This window comes from Rhinolophus sinicus, chromosome 16 (assembly GCF_057876585.1).
Source record: "Rhinolophus sinicus isolate RSI-liver-muscle chromosome 16, RSI-T2T, whole genome shotgun sequence".
Lineage (NCBI taxonomy): Eukaryota > Metazoa > Chordata > Mammalia > Chiroptera > Rhinolophidae > Rhinolophus > Rhinolophus sinicus.
In genome coordinates, this window is record NC_142516.1 from 59,552,504 (window position 1) to 59,576,005 (window position 23,502).

At 33.7% G+C, this 23,502-nt stretch overlaps 1 protein-coding gene across 12 annotated transcripts in view; it reads right to left on the reverse strand.

The window, feature by feature from the left end:
• NFIB (nuclear factor I B) overlaps positions 1–23,502 on the reverse strand; it is a 422,874-nt gene that overhangs the window by 20,164 nt on the left and 379,208 nt on the right. For 6 of the 12 annotated variants that reach the window (XM_074330380.2, XM_074330383.2, XM_088793106.1 and 3 more), the window contains exons 7-10: positions 19,850–19,984; positions 17,345–17,529; positions 12,888–13,053; positions 9,781–9,863 (exon numbers count right to left, since the gene is read on the reverse strand). In XM_074330380.2, the coding sequence (XP_074186481.1) occupies positions 9,781–9,863; positions 12,888–13,053; positions 17,345–17,529; positions 19,850–19,984 (569 nt within the window). The remainder of the gene's footprint in view (positions 1–9,780; positions 9,864–12,887; positions 13,054–17,344; positions 17,530–19,849; positions 19,985–23,502) is intronic. The other 6 variants (XM_074330381.2, XM_074330384.2, XM_019739146.3 and 3 more) reach the window with 2 other exon arrangements.

The window sequence follows — 23,502 nt, forward strand, 5'->3', positions numbered from 1 at the left end:
CCAAGAGGCAACATAAAAAAAAAAAAAAAAATGCAAAAGAAAAACCTTACTCTGAAAAGCAAAATTCCTAGACTCTTTTTTAGAAAAAGCTATTGCAATATGCTTCTCTATTAATTAAAGCATACAAGAGAAACAAGTGCTTAGAACATAACAATTAGACATTATTAGAGTACAAATTGAGCTGCAATAAAAGCAAACGTTAATGTTCAATAGAGAGATATATTTTAGAAAGAAAATTAAAAAAAGCTTTTTTTAATGCAACATATCAAATAATCTGCACTGAGTAAAAGAATAATTGTAAGCATGCAGTTTGCAAAACATAAAAGACATGCAGTTTAGAGGAGAAAGGCCCCACCTTATAAACATTGTCCCTGACATATTTAGAAGCATCAAGATATTCAATTTTAGATGTTTACTAATTTTGTTTTATTCACAATGGCATCATTTAGAAAGAGTTGATAAGAATTTCTACTTTTATTTTAAACTCAGAATAATGGCATTTCAAATACTTTACCACATCTGAATAGAGTGAGGAATGCACTGAATACAAGCTGAAACAAATTCTTCCCAGATCTCCGAATCATCAGCTCTGCCCTTCAGAGATTGTTCAAGTAACCCTATCCAGTTCTGTTTGGTTAACAGCTGCCCTACAGTGCTAGCAGATTTATTGAAAAGATATATTGCTTATTTTTATGCTTAAGAAAGTAAACTTATCTGGCTTTGGGAGGAAAAAAAACCACTAGGAAATCATGATTTTTAATCTTTAGATAGCCATGCTGTAAATTAACTGCATCTTGCATTGAAAAGATGACTTACTCATAGCAATCCACTAAACCTTGTTTGCTGCTTTTCAGTGATAATTTCTAAAAGATGATAATTGGAGCCAAGTGTCTCTAATGATACATTATTCCAATCCTTTCTGATAATGTTATGACTTTAAAAAAATGGTAATTAAGAATCTTTACTTTTCCTGTTAGACTCTTGATTTCTACATACTCAAGTAGAAGTGATTCTGGAGTTTTAGAATAATAGTTTTTGCTCATTTTTCTACAGTCTATGAGGATCCAAAAATACCTTTTAAGATTTCTAAAACGTATATTTTAATTATATTGATATTTTGGGTAAAGGTAATATTGAAATTTAAAGAACTGAAAAAAAAAATCCCTTAATGTAGATAAATAGATAAATAGGTATGTAGTTAGATAAATAGAGTGATAGATATGTACATTCTGTTCAGGATATATGTCATAAAGAAGTCACAAGTTTGTAAACTAAATTAGAATGGAAAATATTCTTAAAAGGGATAATACTTGTATAAAGGAGAAAATGCACATTTGATTATTTTAAATCAAACAGATGACAAACTTTATGGCAAGATTTTTTTTAAAGGTTCTCAAAATTTTCTTTAAAGGATCATCTAATCACAAATGCAATGTGATGAGGCAATCTGAAATTGTTTTTTCTACAGTAACAGTAAGCCAGTTGTCTATTTCAAAATACACTTTTTAAAAAAGCAGTACTATGAAAATAATCTAAAACCAATTCAAAAAACTTGATTTTGTATGAAGATTACCTTAGGGAACTCTTACTGATTCTTCTCTAGTCAGTGAAAATCCTAGTTTTGAGTCAATTAAACACTCTCAAGAAGGGAGGAATATATTTAGGCATAGCCCACGATAATTCTGCTAATTATTAACTTCAGGTTAGTTACTGTGGGGCTCTCAGGTTAAACTGGAGAAATTTTCAGAAGACACTTTCACAAAGCCAGGTAAACCTAAATATCACTCACTGATTGGCCTGCTGTCCCACAGACAATTAAAGGAACTCTATGTCTCCTGGGAAAACTGCATATATAAATTGTTCATATTTTGTCATTCATGTTGCTAATTTCTTGTTTGTTTACTTGTTTACCATTCCAAAAAATTTCAAGTGGGTTATCTTTGGCCACATGTGAAATACTTAAAATCAATGGACTTTCGGACTTTTCTTTCCGAAGAGTCAAAGGGGTTAAACCTGACTGTAGTTATTTATTTTCATTCATCTTTCAGATACATGCAATAAGAATATTTTATCCCAAACAGAAAATATGCTTAAATACATACAAAATGATCACTGACTATATGTAATAATATAATTTAATGTCAAATAAATTGGCAGGATATTAACTAGTATTGAATTAATTTCCTTTCAGTTACTGAAAACATAAAATATAATTTAAATTAATTACTTAGATTGCGGGCTAGCATTATCAACATTTTAAAAAATTTCTGAGGAAATATCTTTATACATGCTTATATGTCAAAACTTACTTAAACTAGGTTACTTCAACAAAAGCCTCCCTCATCATGTTGATTTAAAAATGTATTAATGTAGCTTCTTTTGTATAAAGCATCTCTGAATTAATAAACTTCCTGACAAAGTGAAAAGTTTGCAGTGATACTGTGAGTAGGGGAAACAATTAAAATAGAAATCACGTATTCACCTAAGATTTCTGTGAAACTAATTCCTAATTAAATCAATTACTAAGAATCTTATTTGACCAAGATAGTCCTGACTTAGCAAATTTTTAACAAATTCTATGTGAAGAAAGGTTAATAATAGGTATATGTAAGCTTCTTTTGGGGCATGTTAAATAATTTTGGTATTAGTATAGTTCACTATTCCTAACAAAAAGAATTTTACAGTAGGCTTTAAATAAGTTAAAAATAACAGATGACAATATTATTTGAGGTTGGTGTGGTGATGCCTCAGTTTCTGTCTTGTGAGTGAGTCGGTGTTATAATATTTGGCTATCAATTCATTTTTAAATTAAATTTTAAAACTTTAATTTTAAATGGTATATGAATTTCAATAACTCATGAGTTTTTTCAACTATTTTCCCTCAAAAATTAAGAAATTACTTCCCCCCTCCATAGTACTCAAACTTAAAATACCGGGTACAGATTAGTTTAGAGATTTAGTCTGTTAAAGTTTTGTTTGTATGTGTAGGTGATCAGCAATTCTTATATATGTAACCGTATAGACAGACCTGATCATATGCATACTCTTCCAGAAATGCAAATTCATATAAATCATTTCAATTCTTTAATTTATATGCACCTACTAATATGAAATTAGATTGTCTAGAGAATTAAGGTAAAATTTGTATTGAAACAATTTATTGCCAGAATTCCAAAAACAAACAAAAGGTGAAGTAAGGAAGTACGATTCTCTTCCAAAAGAGCTATGAGTAAAGGGATAAGGTTGAAATAGTCCAAACAACTAAGAGAGAAGCGAAGATCAAGATTTCACAGCCTATGTTCATAGGGTGGTCGAAGTTCCATAAACTCTCTGGAGTAAGAATCTTGTTCCTCTCCCAACTTGAATGAGATTGTTTCAAAAAAACAATGATGGGAACCACATAGTTTCCCTTAGAAAACTGCACAAGGGGAAACACCTAAGATTTGGATCACTATCCATCCTGTCCTACACTGCACTCAAATATTCATGCAGGTAAGTTGATGGCCAGAAAGAATCAATATTGCTTGTGATTTCTGAATACATTCGTTTATTCAAAGGAGGGCCCTCCATTGTTATGAAAAGGGGTTTTTGTTAAATACTTAGCAATTAGATTTGGAATAAAAGAAAGAAGGTAAGCAAAATGTTCTACTCTGCTAGACTCAGCAAACAGCCTGATGTACTAATAGTGCCTCATGATGACATCAGCTCTCAATTGAACCAATAAACCATTAAACTGTGAACAGCATAATCAACACAGGCAAATTCACCTTTTCACTTTTTTTATTTTTATTTTTAATTTACAGTGACCTCAAGGGAATATCTTAAATGATGTGTTTTATGTTCTCGTAGGTTTCTTCATTTCTCCAGATAGCCTCAAGGCAACAAATTTTTGGGGGTGGAGGTGTTGTTTTTATTTTTTGGGGGGGAGAGGTTGTTTAAAAAAAGATTAATACTCCAATAGTCATACTTTTAACTCTTAGATTAGTATAATTCTATTTTATTACTACTATTAATTATCACGGAGCAAATAAAATGGCCTCTGAATGAATAGGATGTAGCCCCAGTAAACAAGCAAAATGGTCACAATAAAATTGTGTTACATGTGGGACATATAACACATATTTTTTTAAAAAAGGTTTTTAAGATCACCCGGGTACCTTACAGTTACTCCTAATGTCAATTTCTGAAACCTATGCTTCTTGATGTTTAAGTTAATTAGCATGGCAGCATTAAGTGAAATGGGTATGCATAGTCCATGAACTAATTAAACATTGCTGACCATAAACCATAAGTATTAGAAAATGAAAAGTGTTTTTGTTGTTGTTGCTTTTTAGATGGAGGCAACTTTACCTTGTAGAGTTTAAAGTTTCAAGGGAACTGAAAACTTGGGTAGTTCAACCTCTTCATTTTCCTTTCCAAAATAAGGATAGAGGATAGCAAGGTTAGACATGCTTTGTTCGTGTCTAACCTCCTGATTCCAAATCCCTGGTTCTCACCTAGGACACCAGTTTGCCTGTCATTGTTCTTTCCCTACCCTCGCCTTCACGGGCAGTCCAAGAATATTTAAAGCTGCAATGTCCATAATTATAACCTTCAGAATTTCCTTTACTTCCCTGATTTAACTCAGATCTTTTAAAGTTAATATTTTCAAAAAGAAGATAATTTTTCCCTTGTAATTTTGTTGATTGAAATCTAAGGTTTCAGGAAACACAATTTTATTTCTACATTAATTACAATAGTTTTCATCTGGATATTAGTCTTTGATAACAAGTAAAAATAAGTTACTAAATAAATGAATGGATGATAAAAAAAAACAGACTATAGAAGGTTTTTGTTTCATTTTGTTTCGGTTTTCTTGTTTTGTTTTGTTTTAAGAACTAGTCAAAAAGCTAAACATTTGCATAGCCATTATTTTGACTTGAAACTTCCTTTAAATGTGTTTCCTTTCCAACCAGCATATGTGAAAAGTGACCTCTTATCCATTTACATACCTACCCAGAAGTCATATGATAGGGTTTTGCGTCAAGCTGTCAATTATGATAACAGACACAATAAGAACAGCCCAAGTGTTGATAGCCTGCTTCCTGGCTTTATTGAAAAGTTTGTTGATAGTCCACTTGTGTCATTTCAAATGCTTGCCTCTAATAAAAAAGTAACTTTCCAGAGGTTTTAATGTACCTAGCTTTGACTTTGCCATTTTATTTGCTAGGACAAATATTATAAAGAGATTTCAATCAATATTCTTATTTTTAAAAATCCTATAGAGACAATTTCTTTAAAAGGACATTTGGTGTAACAGAAAGTTTCAGTGTAATGAAAAGCACTTTAAAATTCTAGTTTCAAAATTATATCAAGTGTTTAAAAATATTTTGATATAAAGTAGTCCAGCAATTGAAATTGAAATAGTAGCATTATATAGTCATGCAAGAGATGTGACATGCACCAATAAAATCCATGCAATTGTGACCAGTAATGCAAGGACCTGAGTTGATCAGGCCATTCATTCATTAGCTCTAATAGTAGCATATATAGTCAGGAGATTATAATTTTGAGATTATGACAATAAACCTTATGTCTTATAAACTAGGGCTTACTTGACCTTGCTGTCTCACTTAGGGAAGGCAAAAGTCACCTCCCATTTGTTCCATCTAAAATCTCAACTCAAATATCAAAGGTTAATATGCACTTCAATAGCTGTTCAAATAGCAATCTTTTACTTCCAAACAAGTTTTCTTAGCTACAAACTTTTATTTCCAACTTGTAAAAAGGCTTTTTTTAAAAAATATGTTGTATTAGTGTTTAATAGTAAGGATTTATATTTTTATTACGATCTTACACTCAAATAAAATGGTGATAATAAAGTTAACTAGACCCTCTTATATTATCAAACTTTCTATCAGAGCAAAGAAAGAAGGCCTTCAATTTAGCAAATTTATTATGAGGTTGGCCAGATAAGGAACTGGTGCTAATTCAAGTAAGTTGTCTCATATCTGCCATTTCTACTAAAAGTGTTAGACTGGATTATAAAATAACTTTTGTATTTTCTAAGCAACATCCATCACGCTGCTATATAGTTCCTCTTTTCTCAGAGACAAAACTTGGGAAATGTAGTTCCTTCACCGCCTATCACAATGAATGTGCACAGGCTGTGCATGAAGTATAAGGAGGAAAGGAAACACTGCATTTTACTAAACTTCTGTGAAGTTATGCCAGAGAGGAGGTCATTAACACTTCTGAAAAAGTTCCAAATAATAAAAAGACATTTCTCAGCAGAGACTAAAGCGTTCCGTTTGCCAAAGCAGGACCCACGAGTTCTTCAAGCCACCACACCATCTTCCAACAGAAAAGTTAAAGGGGAATGAAGCTCCAATGGAGGTTCTCATTTTCATTTCCCCTAAGCCAATAGCGGATGTATTAACTAAGATAATTGTCCCAAACCTTGAATAACACTCAAGATTGTGTTAGGAGATAACGGAAAATTTTAAAGTCCTGATCAGCTGACACGAGCTGATTATTATAATTAGAATTGTTTTCAATGACAAATTATTAACTGGTTTACGTGAATCTTTTTGAAATACTCTTCATGATCATGTGATTTTCTTTTTTAGACTTAAATATCATATTTGAGATATCACAATGATAGGTGAAATTCCTGAGTCAGAAAAAAACTAGTATTTCAAGGCAGTTAGCAACCAGTTTTAATCATTATAAAAAGGAACATGGAGATGTATAATTAGTAACAACTATGTGGGTACTAAGTTAATGGGTACAGAAGCATATATTTTTAGTATTCAGATTTGCAAATATGAATGTATTACTCTTACAAGTGAAACACAGGGTTAATTTTAACATTCTTCCATTTGAATTTCAGAATGCCAATATCCTTATGTGCTAGAAATTACTATATTGAAAGCTCTGCTTTAGTGTCATTTTGTGGAAAGATGTTTATGACAGTCAAAATTATTCAACAATTTAAAATTTATTGTTAACTCTAATTTATGTAGGGTGTATTAAAGTTCTTTTCTAAGGAAAAATAGCACTCAGCAATGCACATCAATACTTTTCATAACCTAAAAGGATAAATCTTTATAAAGCAGCCGCCAATGAACTGAAGAATGTACCTGGTGACAATATTTATTCTTAAGAGGTCATGTATATTAAGGGTTATGGGGGATGTTTAAAAGAACCCTCTCAGACTAAAACCATTGCCTTTCTAATTTTAAATTTCTCCTAGGTAATATAAAATGATTGATTACCTTTATTTCATGTACCCCTTGATTTTCCTTTTCATTCATCATTGAGTACTTTAAACCAAATGCATTTAGAACCTGCTGCTAGAAGACTGGTCTCTTTTAAATCTTTGTAAAGTAATGAAAGGACACAGTAAATCAATCTCATTTCTGCTGTAGAAAAGAATAACCTTTACTCTACTGAAGTCATTTAGACTATTTCTGTCCCTCTGTTCCTGGATAGTAAACATAAAACTTCATCTCTATGATTCTTTTAACATTTGAAAGGATAAAATAAGCTTTTAACTGGAGGCTTAGTTTAGTAATATACATGTATAGTATGATATGCATACACATTCATTTTCTGCATGCCTCAAAATTGTAGCTCATTATGAATTTGGCACAGTGGGCTTCTTCAATTCAAAAAGTAGGACTAACTCTATCATTATACAGAGGACCAATTATCTTTCTGCATGGCATTTAAAACTCAACATTACAGTTTTAGTTATGAAGTTATATAGTTTTTTCTTCCAAGGATCAATACACATTATATATTCTATAAATATCAACTGCATTTGATTAAACAAATCACATTTATATTGTAAGGGGTCTTACTTGACACTGTCCACTTAAAAAACAAGTGGTGGTCCTTGATGAAAAAAGTTCTGCAATTCATATACATGTGTATATATTTTTCAACTAAAATGTGCTCAGAACCCTATCTTCATTGAGACTCATGTGTTCGTGATGCTTTCTAACTTTGCTTGATTTATCCTTAGATATGTGAAAGAAGAAGTAACTTTTATATAACGAATTTTTGGGATCATAATTATATGGGGCTCTAACGTTAGTCATAAATGATCAATAAAAAAATTAAAGCTTCGATAGATTAGGATGGGGGAGGGGAGATGCTTCTAAATACATGGAATTGGTTATAATATTCTGACTGTTTGGGGCTAAAGGTTTTAAATGATGGAGGCATGTTTCTATGAATTAAAAATTAACTGGAAATTAGAGATGTGTCATAAAGAATAATGTAAATCCCATGACAAAAATATTTATGAAAACACGTGGAATAATTTTTTAAAGAACAAGTTTCTAAACCTGTAAATCCTGCATATGTTTCTTAAAAACACAACGCACATATACATTTGTCAAATAGAACCATATTATAGTAATTATAACACATTTCATATTATAGCAATTTTAGAGGTGAAAAAAGCAACATTCCAGAGAATTATGTTGAAAAGCCAATGGCTGGCAAAACCACTAATTATTACTTGGTATTTTCATAACTGTGTACAGATGTTTTCAGTTAGTTTTCACTCTTTTGTTTTGTTTTGTTTTTCTTTTTTTAAACCTGGCAAAACATCAAGTATCTTGAATAAGCTATCATCTTTATGATTTTCTCTGAACTCTGCATGTGGTGACCTTTAATATATGCAGTCTCCCACCTTGGTCTGCAACTGGGCAGGACTCAAGAATTCCACATGAAGCACAGTTAAGATAGGAACAATAAGCATAAGCAAGATGGGCAGGTCTAGAACAAAAGAAACTGGCCTGAGTACCTGTGCAGGCTTACTACATATGTAAAAACTCACACACCAGCACATACAACTTAGATTATAAATGAAGAGCAAGTTAGTTAATACTAGCTCTTTCTGATTCATTATAGACTATTTTTCCCTGTGTAATATTTTGTACACTGTTAATCTCAAACTGCTGAGCTATCAAAACTTGAGCCCAGCAAACATATGCATCATAAAATATATTTAACTTCTGAAGTAGTGACAATTATTTCTGTCATCCTGTAACTAGAATCGTAGGATTTCTGTATTGGTATGATCCATGCTTTTGACTGTGGCTAACTGGCTTATAAGTCACCATTAATCCTGGCTGTACATCTTCATGGTCTGGGTAAACATTTCATTTGCATTAAATTTACAGCATTAATGAGATGTGAAATTTAAAATGCTACTTGAAACATAAATGATGTAAGAAAGCAGAACAAAAAAAAAAGTGTTTTATCACAACTGAAATCAGTAAACCAATTTAAACCTATTAAAAAATGCATGATGTGTCGCCTGAGATGTTAGCTTCATAACTCCTCTTCCTGGACTAAAACACCAAAATGGGGAGTAAAACATCTGGAAAATCTGAAAGAGCTCAAAAACACAAATTGTGTACTGCTTCTATCCTAATTGGCTTTCAAATCAGTTCTCAATTTTTGTCTTTGGAAGCTACAGGCTAGTAAGTTCTCAACAGCCACTAAAGACTGAGAAAAATACTCTTTGGAGGAAATACTGTTGATCATGAAAGTCATCGATATATGCAAAAGATAGGAAAGGCCTTGAGCCAATTTGAGAAACCCTTCTCAGAGAGGCAAGAAACAAAGAGTAAATAAGAAAATATTTTGGAAAATGAAATAATCAAATTTTTTCTCAGAAGCCCCATGAGCCCCGTTCTGAGTCCAGATCTGAGAAGCAGCATGGAGAAAAGCACCAGTGCGAAAGCGCGGCTACACCATTACACCTGGGTGAAACTTGCCCACCTGTTGCTGATGTAGGAAGGATGGGTCTCTTGGACTTAGTCCCACATATCGATTGGCTTGAGATGTGCCTGAGGCTGTGTAGGCTGATTAAGGAAGAACAAAAACAAAGATAAAAATTGTGAACTATCAGCATGAACACCCTGTCCATGTAAAAGAAACCCAGAGAAGTGGGACTTGCAACCACAAAAAAAAAAAAAAAAAAGTGTGTCTATGTTTCTTCTCTTTTGTCTGAGTGATCGCTGAGTGAGCTAAAAGAAATGGTGGTTGACCTCACATCAACTAGTTTATCCCCCTCCCCAAAAATCGATCTGGTAAAACATATCCCATCATTTGGTGGGGGCATCTCACACTTACGTGTTCCAGTTAGTCTTGCAGGAGTACCAAAGACTGGCAAAACAGAAGGGCTCTTTTCCTAGGTGTGCCTTTTTAGCAGGTATTAATTGTCTAATAATGGAATAATCAATGATGGTCTGTGAGTCTAAATGTAAAAGCAGACTGAGAGTCTGTCAGGCAAAAGTGAAAGCTTTCAATGACTAGATTTAGGCAAATGTGCTTGATGATACAGGATGAAAAATGTCACTTAAGTCTTATTAAAAGAAAATCTGACTAACATGAAGGAGAAGCCTATTTTTATTATACTATCTAGAATAAATTAGCTCAGTATTTTATTGAATGTGAAAATGACCTTAAGCTTGATAGAAATGTTTTTGAGAAGAAAAAAAATTCTTTTCCATAAGCACAAATAGTCAGTTTCTTGTGAATGGCCCAGGGAATTGAGGGCACTTTTTAAATACATGGCCGCCAGGTAAGTAAATAGATACAGTGAATGCTCCTTAAATTATTAGTCTCTCCTTGGAAGTACTCTTTGTACAGGTGCTTTTTGGTACAGAGTGAATTTTTCAAAAAAACATCTCCTTATTCTTAAAGGATTTTGTTTCTTTTCACAAGGAAAGAACTAATGTATCTTCCCAGCCCTAAGCAATCCCATTGCTCCATGTTGGATTAAACAGAAGAACTAAATGTTTACCATTTATAGTATATCTATAGGTCTGAAAAAAAACTAAACTGTTTGGTGTAAAACCATCAGATTAATTAGGAATAGGACATTAATTTTTAAAAGGCTTTTTAAAAACCAATATATTAATTCTGCCATGTTCATTTGCAGGACTGCAGAATTTGATCTATTGAGGCTTTTTCAGGTCAACTTTTTAAGACAGTGAAGATACTCACAATTCACCTTTTAATTATTCCTGAAGAAAGAGCCCATGCAAGGGCAGCCATATGCAACCAATGGCCGCTATTCAATCTCCAGGCATCTGGAATTCAACACATAGCATGGACAGCTGGTGAAGAGCCTCACCCTAACAGACCAGGCACCAAGTCTGTGCTACTCATTCTTTTCAAGTATGAGGAAGAGGTTTCCACGGCCTCTGTGTTATCTTTCATTGTACTGACTGACCAATTCAATGACCCATTTCTCATTGTCAGTGGTGCCTAAGAAGCTGGAGCTACAAGTTTGCTTCTAGAAAAGAAAAATGACTTACTATATTTCTTTACTACAAGAGTGGAAAATGAACTGATGCAGCCATCTTTTGAATATTTTGTAATTTTATTAGTCAAATCAGATCCCTTTTTGATCAACCTGTATGTGAGTATAAGTACAATTAATTGACAAGCAGGCTGACTCTACTCCCATAAGTGAACTGTGATGATTTTGCTTTCTATTTTCTTTTATTTAAATTGCTAACCTATTTGTTCAAAGATTCCAAGACATCCACTTTCAAAATTGGGATGTAGTATTTTAGTGACTGTACTATACACAGCTAATCTTTAGAGTGAAAGAATTTTTAGTCTTCCTTAACTACGTCTCATCCATCTGTGCATTCAAAAAAGTGCTCACTAGTGTAGGACCCTCTACCAACAATCCGATTATTAAGCATTTAATGATTATTGATGAGAATTACAAGCCTATATGAACTTAGTCTCTGGGGCCTCATGAATTTTGAGAAAGAAATGCTGAATGCACTGTACACTCAAAGTATTGTCTTTTTTCTTGTAGGGTTCCCTCCTAGGTTTTCAGAAGCCACACACACACACACAAAAAGAGCCTCTTTCTAATGGCAGAGAAAGAAAGAGCCAGTGGTGGTTCTAATTGGCTGTGTAATTTCACATGGGACTCTCCAGAGCATGGGGATTTTCTTGCTCCAGGTAAGAAAGCAGAAGCTCTGAATTTAAGATATAGTATGTATAATCGACGAGGAGTGTGCTAATTCCTCCTGTCTGGAACTCGATCCATTCCACTCTACCAATCTATGCACAGCAGCTCCAGTTCTAGGAAGCTGGTAGTTTGGATGAAGCCAATTGAAAAATTGTGTAATAATTCTTTGTGTACTAATGAGTATTCTAAACGAAGAAGGAAATCATTTGAGTTATTGGTATTGATATGTAAGTTCACTAGCTAAATCTCTGACATTTAAAATGTTATGGCCATATGCTAAAAAGCGTGTACCTGATGTGCTATGATAGGCAAAATAAAAATAAAATTTTTTTTAAGTTGAAGTCTTATGAAAGTGCAGGTAAATTACATGTGCCTAATACTAAGCTTTGAGATGTTTTCTGTCTCCAACGCTGTGTGACTGTTTCTCACAATGACATAACCTACAGTAATGTAAACATGCAATTATCTGACAGAGGAGGCACTGATTCCGTCTGCCTTGTGAAGGGACTTGATTCCTATAGGAATGTTCCAATAAGTAACAATTATCTAATCTCTCTTTGGGTGATAGAAAAACTTTGCACACTGTGTTATGTTGACTATTCAGTGCATTTTCGATGTATACCTTGAACAAGCAGGCATGACTTATTATTTTTATTATAGCTGTTTACTCAAACAATTAAGCTTCTCCCTTTTCAAATATGACGCACTGATTGAATTTGATAAGAGAGAGCATGTGATAGCCAGGCCACATACATGCCTGCCAGTTCCACATAAATGAGAAATCTCCATCTGGTTGGGTAGCTGGAAAAATTGCCGTGTTTTCCACCTTGGATCAGATATCCAATGGTGCCTTTGATGGACATTTCTCATTTCCTACAGAAATACTTACTGGTTGCTGTAGGTGAAGCTGCCTCACCTTCAGTGGATGTAGTGATGGGTTTAGTATCTGTCATGGTCAGGGTCACAGGTCGCACTGCACTGGGATGGGGAGAGGGTGCCAAGACAGGAGTGAAATGGCCAGGCACTTTCCCTACTACTTGACCACTGCTGTTAGGCTACAAAACAAAAACAGAACGCCGGGTGAAGCAATCCAAAATGCAGTCATCTTGTCCAACAACTCCACTCAGCACACGGCCAGGTGGACCCTGCACACTATGTGTAACCGCCATACATCCCCTCTCCAGTCTGGATAAAAGAGGTCAACCAATGGTTAGTAGCAATACGAAGCAGCAGCATTTCAAAGAAAGTCTTCACCTTCAAAGCACTTTATATAGGTTAACTCCTCTTTACAGCACCCCCAGAGCCAGGGAACTGATCCTTTCATTTAGTAGGGCCAGAAAGCTCAAATGCAGACTTAAATGCTTAGCCCAAAGCTAAAATGGAAGTCTTTGCTGAGCTAGTGAGAATTAGAACCAATGCTTCTTTTCTGCTCTTCAGTTTCTACAATAAGCTAGTTTGGGCTTTCAGAAAACAATTTTCACCTAAATGATGATTTCACTGACACAAAGAGACAAGAATATCTAGGCGATCAGACACATCAAACAATAATTTCCATCATTATAGTCAAGGCCCATTCTGCATACAAAACCTCTAGCTCTTGCTCACACACAGGTACACTCAGACACACGCATCAGGCAATTAATTTAGATTCTAGGAGCTCCACTCAACTTTTGATGATTTACTAATACAAGCAGATAGAATGATATTTAAAGCATTTAAAATTTCAGATCCACACAATGATATAAAATGCTGAACTTAGTCTGACCTCCCACCTACAAAGAGAAGATTTCCAAAGTAAATTAAAATGTGCTGTAGTCAATCAGAGGGCAATTAAATATACTCTGTTATTTGAGTTACTCTTCCATTGCTGGACCTGGAGAGTTATACAAAACATTTATTGTTGACATTTGTGGAAATTAACTGAGAAAATCCCCTGGGCGATGATAGAGAAGATATTATTATCTGAGTTTTAGCTCTGGGTACAAAAATAGTATCCGTGGTAGGAGACAAAATCCTAAGGGTACAGTGTTTGAAGAAATACTTGAATGTATTTTTCTAGACAGAGAATGCTATTTTTAATTAACACTCACGTTGGAATTCTCCGCTGCATGGTGTACATAACAATTTGCTATGAGGGTATTCTTTACAAATATTTAGTCTTTATAATCAGCACTGCTAAAAGCAAAGAAGCAATGGAGCAGAATATTTATCTAAATACCTGCACAGAAGTTACAAGCAGACATTTCTTTAGAGAAAAAGAGGAACAGCTAATAACACTTAAATACTGTAACTTAGAGACATGAACTAAGGCTTTGGTTGGGTTCCTCAGAGGACACATTATTTATTCTATGAAGAAAATGGACTTCTTGAATATCCTGACTATTCATCATGAGTAATTTTAAGTATTTAACTTTATGTCAGGAAAATTGACCAGAGTTTCCCTCAACGGAAGCCTATGCGAGTTATATCTTTAAACTAATTTTGTTTAAAATAGTCCATTAAATAGCATGACTGTCTCACTCTAATTGGTGCAGCAGCAATGTAATTAATCTCCAAATTTCTGTGGGGAGGAGAAGGCATCTCAGTTGCTTGACTTAACAATCAAAATCAGTGCAGTGCTGGAAGATATGGGGAAGGCACTGTCGACTACAGGTCAACAAGTACTCATTGTTCCCCCATTTTTAGAGCTACAAAAGGTGAATATCAAGAGTCCTGGTTTGAAACACAAATGGTTTTGAGGTGGAGTTAAAACTCAAAGCAGAGATAATGTTCCTCAACAACAACAAAAAAAAAGAACTGCAGTTTACTATACAGACCTATTTTTCCTTTCAAGACTATAAAGTTTGTTTCTAAAGTACACCATCAACATCTGCTTATTTGAACATTGCAAAAGGTTGCTTTATATATCTCACTCAAGAAAAAGGACCAGTCTCATTTCATCATTGGTGGTACACTTGGTGGTAAAGCATTTCTGTATACTGTGTTCACCAAAACAATTTGACAATACCTACCTGAGAGCACGTGACAGAAGAAGAATGACAATAATGTCAAGAAATGCTGTGACAGAATATTATTATCTTGCCCATTCTGCAAGCTGTGTCTACTGGAATTGAATCAACATGAAACAACAGACGTTTCATTTAAAAATAATAATGAAAGCAACAAAGAAAGAATTCCCAAGCCAACACAGTCAATTTTTCTGAAACTCAAGATCACAAGAATGAGCGGGTTATTTCTTTTCAGTTTTCTAGTAGTTCAACAGACGAAGCTATACCATAAAGCTTCTTGTTTAACGCTGTTAATAGATGAACTTTCATACTGTAGATATGGAAAGAAAGAAATCTCATCTGAAGATGAAGTTGAACAGCATTAGGAAAGGATTATCCTACTTAGTTCATTGCTCCTATTATACAAAATCCTGAGAGGGGATTTTTTTTTTTTTAATTGAGATGAGAGTAAGATGCTTCTCTTAGAAGCTGGATCTTTACCTAGAAAATATGAAGAAAAACTGAGAACAATATAGGCAGATTATCACCTAATATGCCCTTTTAACTTATAAAGAAATTGAAATATACGTAAAACAAGCACTGAATAATTAAAGAAATGCGTAACACTAAGGGCTTGATTTTAATTTGCATAATTTTTCCCCTAACAGTCCCTAATTAAGACATCAGTAAAAAAAAAAAAATCCAATGGAACTCTAAGATTTTCCACACTGAATTAACGTTAAGGACTTTTAATGGATGTCTTAATTAGACTTTGTTATTCATGGAAATTCTACACAAATTAAAATCAGACCTTGTGTGCACTGTTCCCAGCTGAGTCTAGCAGAATGCTCTATGGACCTGAGATTTTTGAATCCACGCTCTTGACAGCAAATTTTATTTCTAAACTGATGTACTGAGATCCCACTGTTTTACTTAGTAAGTGGTATTATACTCATTAAAAGAGCTACACATTTGGATATTTTCTTCTAAAATACAAATAGTTTAACTTCAAATTCAAGATTCAAGAATGGTGTACTTAGTATTATTAGTCAATGGAGCTGAAACTACAGGTAAGTAATCCAAATGATGCCAGACATGCTGTTATTCAAAACAAAACATTCAGAAAGGACCATTTGCTTCCTTTTAACAATCAAATTAAGACTGAAGGTTTTGGGGTTTGTTTTTTTGCAGATTTTACTTCGTTAATTCTAAATTAATATGCATATACCGTGTTTCCCTGAAAATAAGACCTAGCCGGACCATCAGCTCTAATGTGTCTTTCGGAGCAAAAATTAACATAAGACCTGGGTCATGATATGATATGATATGATATGGTATGATATGATATGATATGAAAATATTATAAATATTATAAGTATAAAATAATATATTAAAATAAGATCAGGTCTTAATTTTTGCTCCAAAAGACATTAGAGCTGATGGTCTGGCTAGGTCTTATTTTTGGGGAAACACGGTACTATTTACTGGCATTTTAGTAACAGAATGTTTCCAAAAATCCCTCAGAACATAACAGGTATCATAAAGAGTCTCGGAGGAAAAGCAGTAAAGCCAAATACCAGACCATCAGATCAGAATTACATTACAGAGTTTGGATAGTTACGATTATGGATAGACCCAGTTTTGGCACAAAGACTGTCTATTCAATTGTGGAAAATCCTCTTACATCAAATCCCTATGAAGCGACCTCTCCATAGAAGAAACCACATGTTTAGAAAGTGAAAAAAACACATGAGTCACTACACTTGTACAATGAATCCCTAAAACCACTGCACAATGTTTACAAAAAAAAAAAAAAAAAGATACTTCTGGTAATGTCACTCATTATTAAATGTAGTCATGTCTGTGCAAAGAATATTCAAGTAGTCATCAAACACTGAGAATGTTTACATTACCAAAGCTTATTTTAATACCTAATAGTTAGTCTATAAATACAACTGTAAGTTCTTTTGTGTGTGTTTATTTTAGCGCATACCTTGCTCCTGCCTGAAATAAGCACTTTGTCTCTATGTCAAGCCAGGTATTTCAGAGGTGTGAACTCCAGCTCAGAGCTTTTTGTCAATGTACTTGCTGCATAAACTTTCTCTTCAGTCAATAAAAATCCAAACACATCAAACCAAAAACATCTTCACAAATGTGCCCCTTTGGGGCAACACACTTCCTACCTGTCATTCAGCCACCTTTAAATAAAAACTTACTGAATCACCAAGAAACTTCCTGAAGATGGATTTCAAAAGCTTGATGTTCTGCCAGACATACTGTCTGAGTAAGCGCCATGTCTTAGCGTTAGACCTGCTCCATCTCCCTTAGGCTCTAAACTTATTTTCTCTCTCATGTTTACCTGGCTGGTTTGCGGACTGGATGGGTCATAAGAAGGTACATAGTTCTTCAGAGTATCCTGAGGATTCAGGTGGGGCGGATATCTGATTGTTGGATGAGAAAAGTAGCTCGACGGGGCTGGAGGAAGAATAGCTTGTGTTGGAAATGGCAACGGTGAGGGTGGAGGTGGAGTTCGAGTTGAGATGACTGCAGAAGATAGAAAGGAAAGATTGACTCATTAGCTGTCTTCTTTAATGCTCCATACTGACCCTAAAGAATGCTGTGAAATTATAAAACCGAAAGCTATGCATTTTTTCCCCATTATAGAACCAAACTCTCCTAAAATAGCAGTTAGTCTTTTATTCTCAATGCCAGTACTGCTAAACACACACAGACACAACCCACTGTAGGGAACAAACAATCTTGCTTTCGAGATCTATGAAATGATTGAAAAAGGAAGTTTCTCTTTCACAGGTAAAGCCAATGTTTCATAAAACATTATTTTCAGCAAACTTATTCCCCATCAAAACGTATTCTTTGATTGGAAAGTCTTTGTCTTGTAAGTCCAGACCAAGTGACATCATTAATTAGAGATCAGGGGACCCGCACTTTTCTACCAAAATTCAAAACAGAAGTGTAATGCAACTTTAAATAAATAATTTCTCTATACATCCTAGCTAGCAGTTGCTTAGAATGGCCGCCGATAACTAATAAGCAATAATGTCCCAAGTAATGACCAGATCATTGTACAAATGCTTCTGAACATTTGAACACAGAGCCTGGCAACTCTTTCTTCTAATAAAAACGTTCCTTTCATAACCAAAAAAAGCTCTATTCTTGAACTATTTTTCTTCCTACTCAAACTTTTACTACATGTACCTTAAAAGCTATTATTCAGATAAGACCAAGAATAAAACCCACAGAAATGTGAATTTATACTTTCATATAGGCATATTAACTTACCCATAAATCACATATTTTATAAAGGGAAATAATATATGAAACACATGTAATGGGGGCAATCTTTAATGGTACTGTAACTTTTTAACATTAGTATGACCACAATTTATTGTTTAGTGTTTGAAATATAATTAAGTTTGAAAAATGGCAAAATAATATAATTGCATGATCATTATCTGTATAATGTTGAGGGAAACAATCATATAAGTACAAATTAAGAGTACCAACCAGTATGTGTAGAAGTGAAGATTAATATGTTTCTATTTAATATTTCTATCCAAACCATAGGAAATCACATGATAAATGTTTAGTGTTTTATGAGACAATGAAGCAAACAATAAGAAAAAAATAAATTCTTTCCATGACCTATAAATGAAAATCATCTGGAATAATTATCTCCAACTTTGTAATTATGTGCAAAAAAATAAAAAATAAAAAGACTTTTTAAGGGATATTACTTATCTTCCCCAAAGAATGTCGAGGGCACTCAGAATCTTCTGGATTATTGTCACAATGCAGATTCCTGGGCCTAACCACAGGTCTACTAGATGAAGCCCTCCAGGAGTGAGGCACCAGAAAGAATATTTTAAACACGTGCCTCATATAATCTTTCCGTACATTGAAGTTTGAGCATCCTCCCGCAAAGGGATGCATTGCAGAGAACAATTAAAAGTTTCTTAAAACTCCTTATTGAAACATCACTTTATTTAAGAAGTATTTACTTTCAGAAGTATAATTTAAGGAAATACAAACACTAAATTAAATTGGCCATCTTTCCACTTTGTGTCGAAATGCTCTTAATTTCAGCACAATTCAACCACGGTCTTCACTCATCTCTGTACACAAACCCTTGAAGGATATTGCTTATTATTTACATTGCTTATTATTTATATCTAATTTTTAAGTTTTGAAAGATTATTTCATAGTAATTGTTCCTTAAAGTGCAAATGTGAAATATTAGATTCTTTTTCCTGTTTAAATATTAGATTCTTTTTCCTGTTTAAGATATTAGACATAATATCACGTGTATTAGCCCACAGGAATGATTTGCGTATGTAAAATAACTGTCAAAGAAACATAGCCTTTTTATTTTTCCTGATTAATTTTACTCCCAAATAAGTAGTTAAATATTGATTTTCTGTACAGAAAATAACATACACAGAAGTAGTGTCTATATATCTGAATGCCTCTGGAAATACTCTAAACTCAGTGGCATACTGAAATTCCATATTTTTCTTGGTTAACCATATAGAGTTAGGACCAACCATGAAGCTATAGTCAAGATAACTATGTATCCCATATTTCTAATTTCTTGTGATTGTAATTTTTCCAACAAAGGTAATTTTAAAATATATACACATACATGTTATTTAGTTGTATGGTTTTGAAAATCTTTTCTCACATATTGATTAAAAAAAATATGTATTTGATCAGATTGCGACCCTCCCTCCATTGGTTGAGAAAACATGGTCACCATAGCTTTGATTAAAAACTTTTGCTCCACCCCTGAGGGTTTGGGCTTTGCAAACAAGAGGGAAGCTTCTCCTCTATGCTTGAAACTCCTCACCACTGTGTGCAACTCCAGGTATTCCGGGATGATGGTGCTGGGGGAAAGTGCTCAACCTTGGGGAAGAATCCTGTGGAGATGTAGAGCTGAACAATGGCTTTTCAGGCTTCTTCATAGTAGTCGGAGAAGACATATCTGCAAAGGCAGAGGGAAAACCCCAAGCTTTAAGACTTTCTTAAGCTCTAAGTTTCACATTAACATAATAAGACATTACATTTCCCAACATTTTATTATTTTTGTGATTTTGGCTCTCTTACAAAATACATATTGAAGGTCAAAGATTCAGCTATGTTGGAGCTTTGAAATATGTGTCAGAAACAATCTCCATTGCTTCATTAAAATCACCATCAGAATGATTCCTACTACTAAATAAATCTTGAACTTCTGAAAAACTAGGTATCATGTTTCCTTTGGCCCCTTGGTTCACATCAAGGGCTTTTTTACCTCAGTATTTCATGATTAGATTTATACAATTCAGAGGTTTGTCTTTTGACCTGTTGACTACACCAGGGAAAAAAAAATAAAGGAAAACCTGGTGCAGATGTGAGAAACAACCTTTGGGTACACTGGTAAGTATATCATTGATTTAACATCTTTTATGGAAAACTCATTACTTGTTTAGCAAAACAAACTACATTCCTTAATTTTCTCATTCTGCAACTATTTATTGGGTTCCTCTTTGCCAAGTAAAGTGAGGATGTTAAGAAAAATAAAAAGCAATTGCTGCTGTAGGAAGAGTCACTGCCAGTGAAGAGGAAAATGGTAAGAAAATGGTGATCAACAGTCAAGAGGGAGGATGTGTGTGGAGAGCAGAGGCACTGTGGTATTTGCTTCTACTTCTCCAGCCTCACTGTACAGGTTAAGAGAGGTGCCCCCAATGGTGTCATGTTTAAAATGTGGATGGGGGTAACATGCGCAGACACAGGAAATGTTCCTGAACGGGCCCATCAAATACGCTAATACAAACAGTCTGGGGAGTGGTGAAGAACAGACATAAAGGAAGGGAGTGAGCGGCTGGCAGGACCCACATCATAAGACGCCATGGATTTTGTGTATAAATGTTTGAATGTTTACCCTGATGGGGGAATGCTACTGATGGGTGAACTACGATCACATTTACAGTTTAGTGCAATCCCTCCGGAAACTGCATGGAGGATGAATTAGCCAAAATGGAGACAGCAACCATGGAGACCACTTAAGAAGACAGATTAATTAATATATTCAATCCATAAGTATTTATTGAAGGCCTAATTTATGCCAGACACTGCACTAGTTGCTGGGGACACAATAGTGAACTAGATTTAGTTTTAGCCTCTATAAAGCTTAAAATCTAGTGAGAGCATATGGACAAGTAAAAAGGAGATACAAAACAGAGTAAAAAATACTATAATAGGAGAAAATAATCAGGGTTGCATTCATTCAACCATTCTTTCATTCCACAAATATTTCATGCTTCCCAAAAATAGATCATGAGAGCTTGAAGTTAGAGTGGAGATAGAGCTAATGCAATAGATTGTTAAACAGAATTAACCCGATTCAATTAAGTACTGATGTAGAAGGTCGTCACCTTGGGTGACCAAAAGATTGTACCACGCACCCTGTTTTTAACACCTTGAGTAAGGTTGATTTTTATAAATGTAAAGAAAAATGTTAAGTAACAAAAGTAAGTTACAAAAACTCATATAAGCTACCTAATTTATACTTTTATTACCAAAATTTTAAATACATACACAAGTAGAATAGTAATGGATGCTCATGTACTCATCACCTAGCTTCATCAATTATCAATTCATCGTCAATCTTATTTCACCCTTACCGCAGCTACACTTCCTCCCCTTGTATTACTTTAAAGCAAATCTTAAGCATCATATAATTTCATCCATAGATATTTCAGTTTGTATCTCTAAAGAAAGGAAATTTTTATTAATAGGAAAAAAACCCCAAATTTTATCACACATGAAATATATATTATGTGCGTTTTTAATTAAGAATTTTTTACATGAAAGAAAAAAAGACTCCATGATGCTATTAATACAAGAAACTAGTTATCATTATGTTTTATCATTTTAAAAACTACCTAATCCCTGGTAAATTTCCAAGGAAATTAAATATGTGTTTATAGCACACTGGCAATTAGAAAATGGTTATGTTACTATAAAGACAGTAAACATCGCAGTCTACAAAATAATGACAGGTACATTAGTAGCTATAAGCTACAATTTGTGACTAACTGGTTATCACTAATCTATTGGAACTTTGATAAGTCAGTGAACCATTTCCTTATATGTTTCTCAAATAGAAAAAAAACAAAGAAAAGAAATTGTTAATGAAACCATAGCAATTAATGCCATTAACAAAAAAGAGAAAGTGTTAAACCATTTGAAAAATAAACAAAGGGAAGTTCATTTCAGCTAAGTTACTTTCAAAATGCTAAAAATAATACTTAATTTCACTTAAGACTTATGTGATTTTAAAAGTTAATATACAAAATATAGGTTTTGAGCTGATGGAAGTTAATCATAGGCTCATAGATTGTTAGAGATAGAAAAACTGTTCCATCCTTCCCTTTATAGATGATGTAATAATTTTCCCTCCCAAATTTTTAACTTAAAATTCACTCATAGAAAAAGAAACTGGTTAACTTTCTTTTGACACTTATGCTTTTCCTGTGCTTTATTTGAAATATAAATTTCAAATAAAATTAACCTGTGTAAATCAGTTTCTAAAGACCCTAGTGTAAATAATAAAGCATTTACTATACATCATTTAAAAACAATTAAATATGACCAAAGCTTGGGAAGCAGAAAAACTGTCATTCTAGTTATATCATTTCTGGAGAAGATCAATCAAGGCTATTGTAAAGCCTTGGCATTTTCTTAGTCAAAATGATATACTTGGCTTTATTAGGTAGTTATTATAGGGTCATTTATGTTTCCAGTTCTCTTTTAGGCATGCACCTTCATGTTTGGACCACACAGAGGAATTATAGAGGCCAATACAACAGAAATAAAATAAAATTTACTCTTCAAGTTGTAACAGGGACCAAGAACTGTCTTTTCATTAAGCAAAAAAATAACTTACAATGGCAAAAATAAGAATGAGAAGGTCCACTGGCCATACTGAAATGATTTTCTTTAAAAACAGATAAAGAATGGTAGTATTAAAAAGTAAACTTAACTGCATTTCTTTTCCCATTAAATGAAATTAATTTGGGGCCCATTAATCAATGAAGATATACTGGTGCACACATGTATATGACACTATGCTAAGTAAGTCCTTAGAAGCTCACAAAGTAAAACTCCCCTCAAAGGAAAAAAAAAAAGAAAAAGAAAAATCCTTTCTGGGCTGAAGAGGCAATAAAAATAAAAGGTCAATTATCTGAGAGAGGTAAGGGTAGAGTTCCCAGCTATTACATTTTACCATGAATCAAACTAGTATAGGTTTGATTTTAATTTTATTTTCAATGTCTGCAGTCTGATAGACCTCATGCCAAACTGTAAAGTGATATCATTTCTATTTTTAATGCACTCATACACTACAGAAAAAAAAATGTTTGAGGAATGAATATACAGCAGAGATGGTTTTAAGTGACCTTTCTGTGGAGAAAAACAAATGTCATGCTTTTCCCAATCTATTGTCCCCAAAGCAGGAAG